The sequence below is a fragment of the Bombus flavifrons genome, chromosome 6 (genome assembly GCF_040668555.2).
Source record: "Bombus flavifrons isolate JBK064 chromosome 6, iyBomFlav1_principal, whole genome shotgun sequence".
Taxonomy (NCBI): Eukaryota; Metazoa; Arthropoda; class Insecta; order Hymenoptera; family Apidae; genus Bombus; species Bombus flavifrons.
In genome coordinates, this window is record NC_138447.1 from 14,097,256 (window position 1) to 14,113,993 (window position 16,738).

Genomic DNA, 16,738 nt, shown 5'->3' on the forward strand with positions numbered 1-16,738 from the left:
CAAGTTTATGTTTTTTGTATTCCTACATAGAAGCTTTGGTATTGGAAGGAACTCTGACAGGTAAAAGATTTATCAACTTATTTATGGTATTTTTCAATTTATTTTTTACGAGGTACACGACCTTTATTGTTACATTCCGCACTTATATTAATTATTCTCTTAATAGTTCCGTAATTAATGCTTATCCTCCTTATATTCTCATTAATATTCATAATATATTATCATACTTTCAATGGAGTCAACAACATATATATATATTTTTATTTATTTATATTTTCATATGTATATTATGTATATCATTTTATATATACGTATCGGGTTTACGTTCATTCTTATGAGTGAATGCACTGTACCATAGGATAGCTTTTATTACACAATTCACAGAGTCGTTTTGAAATAGGGGAACTGCCGAAGTACACCATGATGATTCATTTTTTCTTCATACTCATTTTTTTTTAATTTTTTTCTTTTGTTGTTTTGGCCATTGAAGGGAAAGACGTTCATTTATCGACATGTACATATTATTATATATTACTTTCCTGATCCATCGTTCTGGCCGCCCAAAAAAATGAAGGACTCGTCGCGAAAATGTACTTTTCCTCACGTCTCATTGTCAGTCGGGGCAAAGAACACACATAAAACGCGGTTTCTACGGGCGCTTGTAACATGTCGCGCGTACAAGAAATATAACACGAGAATCGCTCCATGAACGGAATCATAGAATACAATAATGTACAACAATTTGTCAACGAAAGACACGTTCAACGTCGCGCCAGAATTTGCCTATATCTCTCGCGTTCCTTCGATGTTACCTCGAAAGATAAATCACATGATTACCAAGCGTCTCGGTCTTTAACGTGTCCATATACAATGTTTACGTACAACGCGCGTTTCTGTCTTTCATTAACATTTTGACGAACTTAGGCCCGATTAATTGCGATAGCTTAACGTTAATATATATATCTCGTACAATATACATATATCGACCTAACGACTAGTGCGAATTAAAAACTTCACAGCGGGCTGGGTGAAACACGCGCACACGGTGAACCAGCGTTGAGTTCAGAATCAAGTCTTCCTTAAAGGATTCTACTTCCTTTTTACGAATCTCTAAGCTAAATAAATGTATTTCATTGTTTTTCTTTTTCTTTTTTTAAATATTACTCTCAAATGCATCGAATCAGTCGATCGATGCACGCACATATAGAGGTTAACATAGAAAACGTCTGGGAAGAATTGACGAAAGATCTGGACTCAACATGGCGGCGCACGCAAAACGAGCCTCTTCCGAAACCGGAAGTGCAACGATTTCATACGAATATGCTCTCTTTTCCTTTTCTCGTTCTTTTTTTCTCCCAAATATACGATCGTTCGTATCATCGTTTCTCTTCTCTCGACCTTAGTTCGCATCGATAGCAAGTTCACCCTTCGCCTTGTACAACAATCGAACGTTCTAATATTTTCTCATCGATCGCAGAGCGTACACGTGACGTTGCGAAGGCGCGCTTTAACGAAGATAAAACATCGTGCCGTGAAACGCTAAACTTGATCCAACGCGACTTTTTTTCTGGTCTACGAACGAGAATTGTTGTTTCGACCCGGTTTGTTCGACGAGGTCGAGGAAATAATTGGACGGCATGTCGCAGAAAATCCTGTCGGGAGATTATTTGTTTCCTATCATCATCGATTCTTGTTAATTAGTGCTATTGGTAACTCGAGCCTTTATACGTCACGCGCTCACTCCAAATCGACGTTAACGCGCGCTCAACGATATTAGCGCGGATATTGCAAACACGTAACACATATTAGGATGAGCTTCAACCTAAAAATACAACGTACGTATTTCTCGTGGCGCAACATTAACAAATGTGCCTGTGTAATAATAGTAATAATGACAATAATGGTAATAATAATGTAATACTAACAAAAACATCAACGTAAGTCAATCTTTATCAATTTCTTTTCTCCATTCGCGATTTCTCGTCGAATCGATTTCATCTTTGGCATACAACATCCACGATCAACGAACAACGACAAGGGATCGTCGCGCGTGAAAGCGCCTGACCATCGCTTCTGGATTGTTTCCACTTGTTTTTCTCTCTTTTTTGCGGAAAAATATAACCGACGATACTCGACGATACTCGTTCGAAACGGTGTCCTTCGGCACACGGCAGTGTAATGTGTCACTTCGGATAGTCGTCGATCCTTCGAACCCGATGAAGAAGCGTTCAACAAATCTTTCTCTTCTTTAATTTTTTTCTTTTTATTTATATATAGATGTATATTTATATATTCCGTAGCACAGTGCATTTCGCGTAACATTACATAATACGCTCGATGTTGAAAGTAACATACGTTTATTTATATTAATTCTTTTCTTTTAAGCAATAAATATAATTAACGATCGATATTACAAAGGGGAAAGCTTGGAATTTTTTTTTCTTTCTTTCAACTTGTTCTTCTGTAAATCTTACATAGTCGCCCTTGTGATAGAGAGCGAGTCGTTTAACAATTGACATAAGTGTAGCGTTAAAGTTATATCGTCTCGTGTGCACACCCGTTCACCGTTCTACGGTTCACGGTTCATCGATGGATGGAATTATCGACGGAGGTTCGAGAAGCGAGAGTGATCGACGAAATAATTCTCTTTTTACAACCACCGTAGTACAACTTATCTTCCCGCGTTTCTTTTTTCCCCTTTATTCTCTCTCTCTCTTTCTCTCTCTGTTCTTTCTCATCTTCATCGTGCTCGAGGATCGCAAACGTACTCGCACATTGTCGAGGAAAACACCCCGTCGAAGGGGAAACGAGGAACAGGCTCCTCTTCCCTTTCAAACTTTTTTTTCTTCCGCCTTCTCTCCCCCTGCTCTCGCTTACAATCCTTTTAACAAAGAAAGAAAAAAAAACAGAAAAGAAAAAAACTCAGACAAAGTCTCATTCTCTCTCGCGTTTCCTTCCTCCCTTGTACACATTATTACATCGTCACATCATTCGACGCAGCATCGACGGTCTCGAACATCGTCGACCCACCCCCAAAAAGTTCGTTCCTCCCTTTATGGCGATGTCTGAACGATCGCGAAAGAGGGGCAAAGCTGAAAGCTGAAAGGAAGCGGAAAGAAGACAAGATCCCTCGGTTCCAAGAGTCTTTCATCCTTTGCCCCTCTTCGAACAATCGGAGGAAGATCTCCGTGAAGGAAAGACGCGACAATCTACCCGGTGATCTCACACACTCTCAATCTCCCTTTTCTAACGCAGGATGATCTCGAAACGCGACGAGATCGCCACTATCCGGTCCACCGCGAAGAATCTCTCGGCTCACTTGAGGTCCTCGTCGTCCTCGTTGGCCAGCAACTCGTCGATCTGTTTCTCCCAATCGTCCTTATCCAACGCGCCGCTGTTCCTGATCGGCGTCGCGTTGCTGTTCCTCTCCTCGTTACCTGTTACTACCTCGTAATCCTTCAGTTCCGCCTCCAATTCGCGTTCCCAATCTTCTTCTGCGGAGATTCACAAGCAGCGTTGTAGGCTAGTTTCAAGCGGGCCACGCGGCCTCTTGTTCGGCGCGTGTCAGTGTACGTATGCACCGATGAGTCCGCTTGAGTGTAAGCGTGTTCGTGTATGTGTGCCGTTTTTAGTTTTCCTATGTGTTGGCGTCTATGTATTTCAGTGTGCATGTGTATTAGACGAACGATTTATACGAATACAGTAGTACGTGTGTGTGCGTGTGTGTGTGTGTGTGTGTTCTTCGTGTGTTACAGATGGCAAACGATTTTCCACGTGTACAATCGAGTTGTTTCAAGAGCGTGTGCTCCGGCCGCCCGTTTCTCCGCATCGATCTCGCGACACGCCAGTCCTTGTGCCTCGGTGTATCGGTGTGTCGGAATTTAATCGTGTGCCTGTGTTAGTGTTAGTTAGGACGGGGGCGTAGTAGGTTGAGCGGGAGAAAAGGGGTGGCGAAGGGCGAAGGGGAGTAAAAACTGAAACCACACACAAGAATAGAGAACCGAGAAAAGGGGGGTGAACGCGAAACGGAACCGGATAGACGGGTTTCCGGCGTGTCTCGCTACGCTTTTCCTTTCTTCGTTCGCGGCGTACGCGGCTGCTAATATTCCCCTGCAAGGTTTCACATGGCCGCGACCATCCTAGTTCTCGTACACGTTGTATCCAAGATTCTAACGCGAGTAATCTTGTCTTCTGTCGGTCGAAATCACGATAAGCGACGTACGTTCGCCAGTGTTTTAGTTGGAAGAAGGCGAAAAGGGACGCAGTCGGAACCGAAAGCAACCGCGGAACGCGAGAGAATCGCGTCTGACTCGATCGATCCAACCGCGAAGAAACTACGTTTCCCCTTTGACGCGATTAAATCAAATGCGCCCACTGGCCGTGGATTCTATCGGGAATTACGTGAAACGCGTCCTCAAATTTCCCACATAATCCGTTCGTCGGAACTTGGTCGATCATCGTGAATCGTCATCCCTCTGTACGAAGACTTCTATCCGTGTCCAAAAGTTCCACCTTACGAACTGCACCGTGTACGAATTATCGTTATTTTCAGCGTAAATTTGTTCCGGATTGATCGAACGAATTGTTTTCACGCGTCGAACAGAGAAAATTGAGTTAACCAAATTTTTCATCGGAAACTCCATACTCGTTCTTTCTTTCTCGCATACACGCTCTGTCTCTATAACTAGCTCTAACAGGCTGTGTGTGTGTATATCGATTCGTCTTTACATGCGCTCTCCATGTCAAATCTAGTTCGACGTTCGATAGCACACCGCGACTACATCGAGGCTTCGCGTTCGTGCCACGGTCGTTTTTATTATTTTTACTCTCTCCTTTTCGTCGATTTGTTTCTACCACGTACCGTTTTTTTTATTCTTTCCTTCATCTTGTATCTCTTTTCTTTTTCATTTTTACTTTTTTTTTTTTTATTCTATTTATTTCGAAATCAGGTGCACCGGTGCACGTGCGGATTTTCTCGCGTGCTCGTTTACGCCGCTTAAGCGTCCGTCCACATGTAAACAACCTCGCGTATAAATTAATTTATTTCCGCTCTCGTTTCCGCGTTTCACGTTACCTCGTCTCCCTAATCGTTAACGTCGTAACGATTTCCTTCTTTCGTTGCGTTATACGTCTGTCCTTTATCTCCCTCTCTGTCTCACACACTCTATTTTTTAGATTTAAGCGAAACGTCGTTATCCGATGTTTTCCTTCTTTTCTTTTTCTGTTTTGATACGCATGGTTTTTGACACTCGTTGGAACGTGGACGCGCGCATAAACGGATTGCCCCCGGCCGGTTGTCTTTTTATCTTTCGCGCGATAACTCTCTGTTAAATTGGTTTAATTGAATCAGAAGGAAAATCACTACGAGGACTACACCCACGAGAGACGAGACGAAAGTTTACACCTCGATCCCCGTTTCATTTATTTATTTTTCATTTTTTTTTTTAGGTTTTCTTTTAAAACACGTATTGTCATTCAACGAATTTGTATATTTTTTCTCTTTTTCCTTATTTCGTCTTAATTTTTTTACGGTAACATTTAGTAAATTCTTTCTGTTGCCATCGCTGTCTTTTCTTTTCGTTTAAATATTTTTCCTTTATAAGAAGAAGATACCAACTACGATCAGCAGATATTTTTTTCTTTTATTTGGCTATTTATTTCTTTCGTTCGAGTAACTGCTCGATAGCGCGTTAATTTCGCGAAAGAGCCATTAGCATTATTTCAAGAGTCACAGTTTTCGCGTCGTCCTTCTCCTCTATTCGCGCTACTTTCTCGCAGATCTTTCTCATCTCCCTTCCTTACCTCCTTCTTTCCTGTTTCTTTCCTCCTACGTTATGTATTTAATGTTTTCCTTAACGTTTTACAACACGGAGAGAATCGACAAGAGACAATATTTATTGATTAAGAACGAAGACAGACAGACGACAGACAAACGGACAGACATACAGACATTTAATCAAGTTTTTTTTTTTATCTTTGCTTGTGATTTTATTACGATTTTTCACTTTGCGTATATTACGTACCCTTTTCCTCTTTTTTTTTTGTGTTCTTCCATTCATTTTTTACCAAAGGTTCTTTCGTTTTCTCTTTCTCACCCTCTTTCTGCCACGTTCTTTCCTCGAAAGAATCGTCCTCTCATTCTTTCTCTCCCTCACGCACCTATTACACACGATCTCGCTATCTCTTTCTCTCCCTTTCATTCACGCTCTTACTCTCTCTCTCTCTCTTGCTCTCCCCTCAGCATGCGTATCATTAATCGCGTGTCACTACATCGCTATCATCGATATTTAACGCGTCGTTTCTTGTCACGTTTCAAATCCGACGTGTCTCCTGAAACGCTGCCTTCTACTCGCGGTTTTCTTATTATAGTCGTCTATTCTCCCCAATCCCTCCCTCTAACATCTCTCTATCTCTTCTTTTCGTGTTCGTCTTTTCTTCTATCTCGAACGAAGTCTCGAGTCGAGCGTCTATCAAAATTAACTATCCTCGGAAAAGAACCGTGTGGAAGGGGGTTGGTCGTCGGTCACTTTGTTCGAATCGAACTGGACGACCAACAGATATCGTCAATTTAATAAATATCGACGGAGTACAGCGACGAAATGATCAACGACGAACACGACGACGATAAGCCACGTTGACGACAGTCACAGTAAATTACGGCGTTGTAATTATATATATATATCTATATATAATTACGATCGATCAGAACGAAAACCGCGTGACGTAACCCACCCCTAAATCGTTGATCGTCCGTTACGCGTGGCACGAGATCGCGTCGACGCGTAAGGGTTTTTGGGAAACGATAACGGAAGAAACGACAACGAAAAGAAAAGAACGAGAGGCAGCGAAGGGAGAACGAGAAAGCAAACCGAGGGAAATAAAACGACGAGGATCGTTCGTCGCGTGAGAACGTCCCCGTTCGTAGTGTCAAGTTTAGGGGAGTGGGTGGTAGTCTGGGAGCAGTTTAAACTTGATAGCAACGAAAAGTTAGACGAAGGAGAAGAAGAATTCGATACGAAAAATGCGACGGAGGGTTAGAGGAGATGGTGGACAAGAACCGAAAAAGCTCACGTCGGTCTTCGAGACGGGGAAAGAAGCTTGTCGTATTTATTTCTGAGGGGTGTGCTTTGGATAATGCTTTTTTATCGGGGGGATATTCCTCTTCTTAGGCTGTTGACAGAATAGAATGGAAAAGCGGTCGTTTAGTCACATCGGGCATTATAAAACTCTAAGTGAGAGGCGAGCAGGGTTCGTAACACATAGAGAACGAGAAACAGAACGTAAACTCTTTCGAGGAACATACTTAAATCTGATGAATGAATTTAACAAAACATGGACAGGGAGAGCTGTATATCCTATACGAGCAATTCCTACGAGTAAGAATGATAAAGCACACTGATAAGGAAAATGTTAAACGCACGAAGAAGGGATAAAAAATAGATTAAAAAAAAGAGAGAGATAGAGAACAAAGACAGAAACGAGCACATATAGAACTACTGACGTGACGCAACGTGGTTAGCTAGAACGCTGGTGAAGAGAAAGGTGGAACATCGACAGATCGATTATTATTCGAATTTTCAAGTTCATCTATACGAGTATACTCACGAAGAATGTGTTTCTTGGACACCTTGTGTCTTGGGCATAGATCGCTTGATCCAAGAGGAACTTTTCTTTCTTTTTTTTCTCATTTATCTTACGAGTTTATTTTTCTTTCTTTCTTTTTATACATTCGTATCTCGTGTGACGAATTCCACGGAAAAATGTTCGATGTTCGTTTCCATAGTATAACCGCGATGTGGAAATTTCGTTTACTTTCGCTCGTACGCCGATCAATAGATGCATTCATCGAAATCGCGGACGAGCGAAACAAAAAGGAGAATTCGTTCCTCTTCGAACATATATACGGATACATGTAGCTCTTGTTCAAAAATTTCGTTGGTGGTCGTAATGAAATAACTGGCGCGGCACATCTCGTCGAATATTACGTTCCGGTGGCTAATCGCCAAACGTGTGTGTACAGAACAATTTCGAATCAACGTGCATCGCGCGAATTCTTGTCAAGGAGGTTTCGATCGAGGACGTTGCACGAATCAGCAAAGCATCGGCACTTCGTGGCAAATGGCTCTATAATTTCTTCCTATTTTCTATGTTCTCCAATTATTATTACCATTTTTATTCTCGAAACACTGCAACTACCAAAGGTATAACATTAAGAAGATTAAGATGAAAAGATACGTGATACAAGGGAAACAAATTTTCGCCCATGCTTTATCATAAATCAATCATTTTACACGATACGTGTAATACAAATTTATGGATGTACAAAGTAAACGAATTTCTATATATATTTCCAGATTGCTTTCAAATTTGACCAATATAATCACGATAGCCGTGTTTCATTACGGTGTTAATGAAATTTCAAAATATTTTACATAACACGAACGTAAAAGTTTTCTATGACAAGAGATTAAACACTTTCATGAGTCAATGTATTTCCATATTAATCGAGATTTTCCACTATCTCGTCAAAGTTACCTTTACATCTCGCGTAATTAAACAAAAAAAAAAAAAAAAAGAAAAGAGAATGAAAAATAACATATGCGTAGCAATTACAAAAAAAACCTTTGGTAGTTCTAGTATTAAATATAATACGAGTAAATAGAAGTAATTAATGACCATGCCACGAGTTAGCAAAATCGTGTTCCATGTTCTGTACAATTGTTGACAGAAGGCAGAGTTAACGACGACCAACGATCAACTAACCTTTAGGTGGCTGCATTCCCAGTTTTTTCATGCCTTCCCGGACCTCTTCGAGGTCCGTGTCCGAGACCCTCATGCTATCGGACACGAATTCGTGGCCCGGCGAATCGGCCAACGCGTTGTTACTTCCGGTCATCGCTGTTCCGCTGCTTTCCTGGCCAGTGGTCACTTGAACTGTTCGCAAGACAACACTCACGGCTAAACTAGAAGGGACGGGTATCGCCTAACAGCTAAAAGCCTCTAACAGCTCTACTACGTTCGTTAATATGCTGTTTACTAATTTTCTAATTACCTATCGATCGAACTAGCTAATTGCTGCTCGTTCGTGCGGTGCGCGTGTCATTTATCGATTTAACTGTACAAAAGCTTGCTGCGCTCTTTAGTCTAATGTAATTCTAGTTTCTCAATAACTAAAAGAAATAAAAATAAAGCTTCTGCTTTAACCCTGCTACCGTCTTTGAACAACACGATGCTTGATATTTTAGTATAATAATATTTCAATGCTTTGAACAAGGAAGATAGTTCGTTAGGTGAATCTGTGTGGAAGAGATAGCGATAAAAAGGTAGCAAGTAATTTTAAGATATCAACGAAATGAGAACAACGATATTAAAACGATATAAACATAATTAAATCGATCCTAACGATATTAATAAAATTCGATAACGTAAATTGACTATTTTCGTGAAAATATTTCCCCTTAATACGTTAAGAAAAATTGAAATAAAATCGTGATGAAGTGTCACGCGTATTAACAAGGATTCGTTGATAATTTCTTTGAAATTAATTTTTTAACGATAAAAGAAACCCGATTGCATCGAGGATGATCCAAAGAGCGTAGCAGGGTTGACAAAAGGAAAGAAAACCGAGCAAGAAACGAAGCTTTATAAACAGGGAATGTGCACAAATATCAAACTCAATCTCGAACGAACTCTCGACTGCAAGATCATCGAATTTCAAGCGCGACTTAACCAGACGCCAGGGCATTAACATCCTCCTCGCAGTGATTTGACTTCGAACAAACGGAAGTCGTCGTTGGAACCGCGGCGAAGCCGTTGGCCGGGATCGAATTCTCATTTCGCGAAAGAGAAGAGGAAACCGGGCAGATGGAAACGGTCGACAGAAAGCAGAAGGGGTGAACAGCCCCTGAAGATGGCTTCGAATTCTCATTCACGGGCGATCATTCTCAGGATCAGACAGTATTTCACCAAACTATTCACCTTCCTCTCCCAGGGGCACACCTCTCGTATTTCGTTTTATCCGGTTCGTTCACCTCCACTCCGGATGGAATTCCATTGTTTGTACGGATTTCACCTCCTGATTCCGCAATTTCGACTCCGGCCAACGGTTTGCGCTTTCCCGAAAGCCTTTTTTTATCAACGTGCTGACGAGCTCGATTTTTCCAGTGGATAGAGCGTATTATTTTCGTGGAACATCATCGTCGTTTCACGCTGAATTAACTCGAATTAATGCCACGCTCGTAATTCGAAGTGGCCGATGCACCGATGATATAGATTTTTCGATTTGAATAACTATCGTGGAATTTTTCATCGCGTTATTATCGACTTTACGTATTTTTGCTAATTTATATGTATCATCGGTGGTATCAAATAATTTATTTGTTCATTTATTTAGAGATGAACGGTGTAAATCGCCATTAATATACAATGTTAGAAACTAAGTGAATCACGTAAGAAACAGTACGGACTATAACGGGCGTGTAACAGCCCTCACAAAATTCTGTGAAGCTAGTTTTTCAAGCTATCGATGCTACCGTCGAAGAAATCAAAACAGGGGCGGTAAGAGCTCGCTGTATTATTGTAAGCGATTTACTGGGTCCGAATTCACGAGTAAGCATCGATAACGGTATGGGGAGAAAGGATCTCGTGAATCTAAACGATCTGGTCGGGGTATAAAAATTTATAAGTTCAAGAAGTTGGGGATAAAGAACAACGCTGTCAATAATAGACCCGCAATCGTGGTCGGCCCGGAACATACCGCTATACGCGACGAATCTCAGAAACTTATATCGCACCCTTTTATTGAGCTGTTTGTATTTAATTTCATTTTCGGCGCATATTCTAATTGATAATGTAATAACTTTGTTCGTATTCTTTTCGAGTGTCAACAATATAAATATAGTGTCAATATATTTTATTGAGATATGTATAGTTTTCTGTGCTGGACTGGGTTAAATGTGTAAGTAGAGATACTTGTATGTGGGTATCAGTGTGTGGAGGTATGTGCGTGTGTGGCGTCTCGAAAACAGATGAATGTAAACTATTCAGTCGGTTAACAGTCGGATATAGAAGAAAGTGCTGAGACGCGTGCAAGTGTGTATCGATGAATATATAAGAAATCGTCCATAAAATAAATATATAACTATTCTAATATTAATCCCAAGTGTAAATTTAGTGTTCCTATAACATTATTTCGGCTTCAAAGATCCACAATTCTCAACATATTTTAGAATTCTCAACAATATATATTGACAATATGACAGGGTGGTTGGTAACTGGTGGTACAAGCGGAAAGGGGCTGATTCTACGCGAAAAAAGAAGTCGAAAATATAAAATAAAAATTTTTTTTTTTTTTTAATTTTTCCATCGAGACAACGATCTACAGTGAGATCCGTTATAACGAGACGCGATAAAGTGCACGCGTACCGAGCGAAAATTCAAAGTCGATTTTCTCGAAAACAAAGCCTCAAACGAACAATTTTTATTCTATATTTTCGACTTCTTTTTTCGCGTAGAATCACCCTCTTTCCGCTTGTACCACTAGTTACCAACCATCCTGTATATATGGATCGTGTAAAGGGTCTATCACGTACAATAACGTTGAAAACCTTAAATACCGGAAATAATATTGACCGTCTGAACCTTTTTCCGCGACGAAAAGTATTTGTACACCCTAACTTCCTAACGAAGCGTTTTTAAATCAAGTTCTACGATTTCATTCGCACAGTATCATATTTTTGTAATCGTATGAAACTACCACCGAATGATAGAAAATTTATTACAATTGGGTCTAATCAACCGTACGTACATAAATACACTGACAAATGCAGCGATGTAAAAATACTTTCTGTACATAACACTTTTCTGATATTTAATATATAATACTTCTTTTGTACATATTTATCGTATATATTCCACGTATATGATAAAAAGATCCTCAATATCGTAAAGAACGATGAACCTATAACACGATAAAACAATGATCAGTACGTCATACAAATTTTCCACGCTAGGGTATTCACAGCATCGATGCGACTATTCATCTCTTACACGACTCATCAGCACGTTGTTTGTGGCTCGTCGACGAACAGATAAATCTACACGACGCATCAGGCTCGGAAATGTGCCATGCATGGTGGTCTTTCGGAGAACGTCGAGCCGTCGATCGAACGTGAACGGTGTGCGCACGACACCCATAAACGTTCCCTCTGGTCTCGATCGTGGTCGATAGGTTGATCGCGAAGGATGTCGTTCGCCAGGCGCGGTGGTTCACCTCGACGTCGAACGAGCGAAAAATCCTTTCGCTCCGATCGGAAATTACCGTACTAGTCTTGGAGCGACGAGGAGGACGTCGAGTCAAGCGGCTCGAAATTGCGATGCAAACTAATATAAGAGGCAACGAACGTGCACACACCGAGGAAACGAACGAAAAGGGTTCGCGTGTGCACGCTTTCAAACGTAGCTCGACGATCGACCCTTTACGCAATGTGACGTCGATGGCTGGATATCGAATCGCGATGCTTCGTGTTTTTCTCTTCGTACTTTTGTTATTTTTCATCCGATTCGTTTCCTTTTTTTATTCGCGGTACTTTCGGCGCGTGACTTTTATGCGATCGCGCGAAGCCGTTAAATCGAAAAAGCAACGCCGGTGTATATCCTCTGAAATCGTTCACCGTTTAATCCGACCGGTATATAAAAGCCACGACCAATTTGCCGACTCTGTTTCGTATCGATTTCGATGGTAAAAATTTGATTAGCTAATCCCAGTTACGCGAAATCTATCTCCGGTTATATGAAATATGTATTTCATTTAACTCGCGGCCGATCGAACCTCGACCCCGTTCCTCTGAATTATGCAACGTCTAACCATCATTCTACTCTGCTTTCGTGATTTATTATCTTAAGGTTAACCAAATACGAAGTAGGATATCCGGTTTTGAATTGATAGCCATCGAGCGTTGTGTTTCGTTCGATTTGACCATTTAAAATATCTGCGTTGCTTCAAAGAATCGCATGAAAATGTAAACGACCATTTCATCAAACGTCTATGTATCGATGAGAGTCGATGAAGCGAAATTTAACTTACCTTTGCTCCATCCTCGGAATTGTCTCAATAAAATCGCTCGATCTTATGGAAGAGAAAAATACAGACGAACCGCTACTAACTACTGGCTGTGATCATTTAATGAAACTGATGATTGTTCTTTCGAAAAACAACGCAGATGTTCCAAATGCTCAAGGAACGCGTCGAGCGATGCACAAACGAAACACTTCTGATCGAAAGGGTCGAACGATAGATTCGATGATAATGACGATGATGATATCATATGATAAAAATACATTAACCCCTTAACGCATAAATTTTTCTTCGAATTATTAGCGAGAATGAAGAAATCTTTCGTAATAAAAACAACGTATGGTTACGGTGGATGCCTGTTACGCGATCAGTCTCGACAAACGAAACAGTTGCTTTTATAAGAACCTGCAACCTCGTTCATGAATATTAAGGCCTCATAAAAAATATAATAATTAACGTAGAATAACGTGAGTTATCAGGGGAACGATTAATCAACTCAATTATGTGTTCGTGCAATATAATGATTTGGAATATACAGAAATAATTTGCGGAGATGTTTGCAAGAATCGAATAAAGCTAACGAATTGATGATTATATATGGATACCTAAAATATTTCCATCTAAATCTCACTAAGAGATAATTTCAAGTGATTTAATTAGAAAATTCGATCACGTTCGCAAAAAAATTCCAATTTTATTTGTGGAATCATATACAGAATGCATGAAGCCGAGGAATAATAGATGCTGTGGAAATTAGTCGAGACAACAATTGAGAAAGGAAATGTATAATTATTGAAGAATAATCGTAGAATCTGAAAACAGTCTCTTACCAATTTTTAACAATTATCTCGTTCTCGTTAAGAGTCTTAGCATCGATCAACGAGGGTGTCTATATGTATGCAACTTTAAAAATAGTTGTCGTCAAAACGACAGTTCGTTAGAGCACACATCCACTGTAATCACGGCCTTGCGATGCAAATGGATCCACGCTATGTTTTTAGAAGACATATAGATATCTTATTATATAAAATATCGCAGCTCGTGAACCCGTAAAGGCCAATGACTAAAATAACCAAGTAAACTAAATGTGCGTTAAGTGGTTAAACGAACGATAATAATGTTATAAACGATGATAATATTGGATAAGCGTGAGAAATGGTTGCACAGAGGTTCGAATTACCTTCAGGTTGATCGACGGTTCCGGCGGAAGTCTGATTGAGGTTGTTCTCCGTCTGGTTTGCCATTGTATTCAGCTCGTGGCTTTGACGGAGAACCGATACTCGGTAGAAGTAGTTCCGCCAGAAATTCTCTTCTGATATTCTGCACGATACAGATGTCGAGTATTAATTTAGGGGCGCGAATTCGTCCAGAGTCTTGCTAGCAGAGAAGCCACACGACTTCCGGTCAACCGTAATCGAATGTCGCTTTGGAAATTGCCAATTAACGCCAGCCACCGTCGACTGATTTAATTTAGTCGGTGGGTAAATAACACTGATCGTGGGTTATCCGCGTTTCCTCGTACGTAGAAACGTGGGAGTTCGAGTGCGTATTGATCTTCCGGAGATTGATAGGTGCGTCTTGAAATAACTCGCAATTAGAAACTCGCTTCCTGAGCCACTTTCGCAAATTTGACAAGTTGGAAGAGATACGTCGTAGCTGATAGCGGCAGAGGTATTTTATGGTTGGAGTTCACACGATATAGTTCACAGTTGATATACGCCAGCGATGAAGATTTGATGTCGATCGCTCGATCTTCGTACGCTTGGTTCGCTTTCTCAGTCACGCGATATTGTATACTGCGTAGCGAAACGCGTGCTACGTGTAAGATAAACGCGTAGGTAAACTCGTGAATGGGAACTTACTCCGTAGAAAGTCTACAAAGAACGAATCTAAATTCTAAAATAAAATCTCCTCGTTTGAATCTTCATTTGCGAGAAAATCAAGCTTTTGAAAGCTTTGACAAGTGCGATCGTATACGAATGGACAATCGCGACAGATTATTGTACGGAGGAAGTAAGTGGAAAATCTGGAATAATATCTTTTCTTTCGAAGCCTTGTTTACGAGGAAATCGAATTTGAAAGTTTAACAAATGCACCTTAACTTGATTAATTCTCAATACCTTGCGAGGTGAACGTTGGGTGGGACATTCTACGTACGAAACTAAATAAAAAATGTAGAACAAAATTCACTTGAAGCTTTGTACCACGCATCTTGCAATACTCGCAATAGTTTCATTTCGGTAGATACGACATTTCCGACTAATAATAAAAATTCGTATGTTCTACGATGCGAGACGATTGCGAGAGAAGCGAACCCACGTGTTCATGTATTTTTAATGTATTTTTAAAAGAGACATGTAAACTATAAATCAATTTCCATCGTTAGACGTGATCAACTGAAGCGGAGAATAAATTTACGTATCAACTATGACAACCATCTGAATACTAAAAGTACCTGTGGTTTGTGATGCAATGTAGCCTGTCCGTAAGTTTGGCGATCTCTAGAGGAAAGTCAGAGAGAAGATTCGCAGGGGGAATTCCAGAGGGATTTTGCAGAGATTTTCTCTTTGTAAAGGTTTGAGAATGATTTTGGTTCTAGTTGGTTGAGATGGAATGGAGTTAGAGTGGAATTAGATGTGGAGGACTCGAGTTAATAGAGGCTTGAATTTGAAATGACGGAGGAATTTCTGTGCCCCGAGTTTGAATATAAAAAGTCTGTTTAATATTGCTGAAGAAATAAGGAGATTTGTATCAAGTTTTTTTTCGACGAATAGTTTTTACTAATTATCAGGGTGTCTCATTTTATCCTCTTGTACGCGACTCTTTTTAATATTGTTGTACACAGAATTGTTACTTGTTATTTCGTTATATCAAATTATTTAATTCATTAGAGTTAAGTATGTGCAATCATCGTAAATGGAAGTTCAAAAGCACGGGCTTTATTCAATTATGTGCCTGACGTTTCCAACAGTACGTTTTAGCATTTGGTTGAAAATTATTACTGTGCGCGTATGTGTACCATACGATGCACATGTGTACTCTCCAGATACTTTAAACACTATTACGAAAGTGGAACTTGCTATTATTTTAAACAAAATAGACAAATACACTCGTTTTCCTTTGAAATAAAATATTCCCGAACAATGATATTTGTTAATGAAAATAACTATTTCTGCTATCTCGTTAATGGAATTGGAGAAAAATAACACCGATTCTTCTAGTATTGAATGTATATATATATATATTTTTTTTTGATATTTTAATTGCTTCGACTTCTACAAAATTTTCCTTTTCCTTCAACACTATTCTCGAATATCGTAATATTAATTTCCTTGTGTACATCTAAATTAGGATCTCAAACTTACGGACATAGTTTCAATATCATTTTGCAAAATGTTATCATGGCATAAATGCAATTTCTAAAGTACGATTAGTTGAGTAACAATTTGGTAAAATTACTCACACTTTCGGCACAAGCTGGAACCTCATGTTCTCCAAGTTAGGATCTAGTGCGAGAGTGGCCTGTGCCATTGGTTGCACAGCCTCAAAGTCCCAAGGGAAATCGACTTCCTTTGGTGGGGATTTCAGGAAGTTACGTTGATCCTGAAATCAACATTCTCAAATTACCAAAATTCCTTTACGCTTTGTCGTTCACCACTTTTA

At 40.0% G+C, this 16,738-nt stretch overlaps 1 protein-coding gene and 1 long non-coding RNA gene across 4 annotated transcripts in view; both read right to left on the bottom strand.

Annotated features, from left to right (window-relative positions):
- Positions 1 to 77: 77 nt before the first annotated feature.
- The window catches only part of Sap47 (Synapse-associated protein 47kD), a 96,516-nt gene continuing 79,855 nt past the window's right edge, over positions 78 to 16,738 (bottom strand). For 2 of the 3 annotated variants that reach the window (XM_069114765.1, XM_069114766.1), the window contains 4 exons: positions 16,539 to 16,678; positions 14,256 to 14,395; positions 8,764 to 8,934; positions 78 to 3,494 (listed from right to left, as the gene is read on the bottom strand). In XM_069114765.1, the coding sequence (XP_068970866.1) occupies positions 3,316 to 3,494; positions 8,764 to 8,934; positions 14,256 to 14,395; positions 16,539 to 16,678 (630 nt within the window). In that variant the 3' untranslated portion in view covers positions 78 to 3,315. Of the gene's footprint in view, positions 3,495 to 5,202; positions 7,171 to 8,763; positions 8,935 to 14,255; positions 14,396 to 16,538; positions 16,679 to 16,738 lie in introns of those variants that run through there. The other variant, XM_069114767.1, reaches the window with a different exon arrangement.
- Positions 7,676 to 8,757, bottom strand: LOC138180698 (uncharacterized). Its single transcript, XR_011173354.1, has 2 exons — positions 7,746 to 8,757; positions 7,676 to 7,713 (listed from the first exon to the last, which is right to left on the bottom strand). It is a non-coding gene; the product is annotated as an uncharacterized LOC138180698 (long non-coding RNA).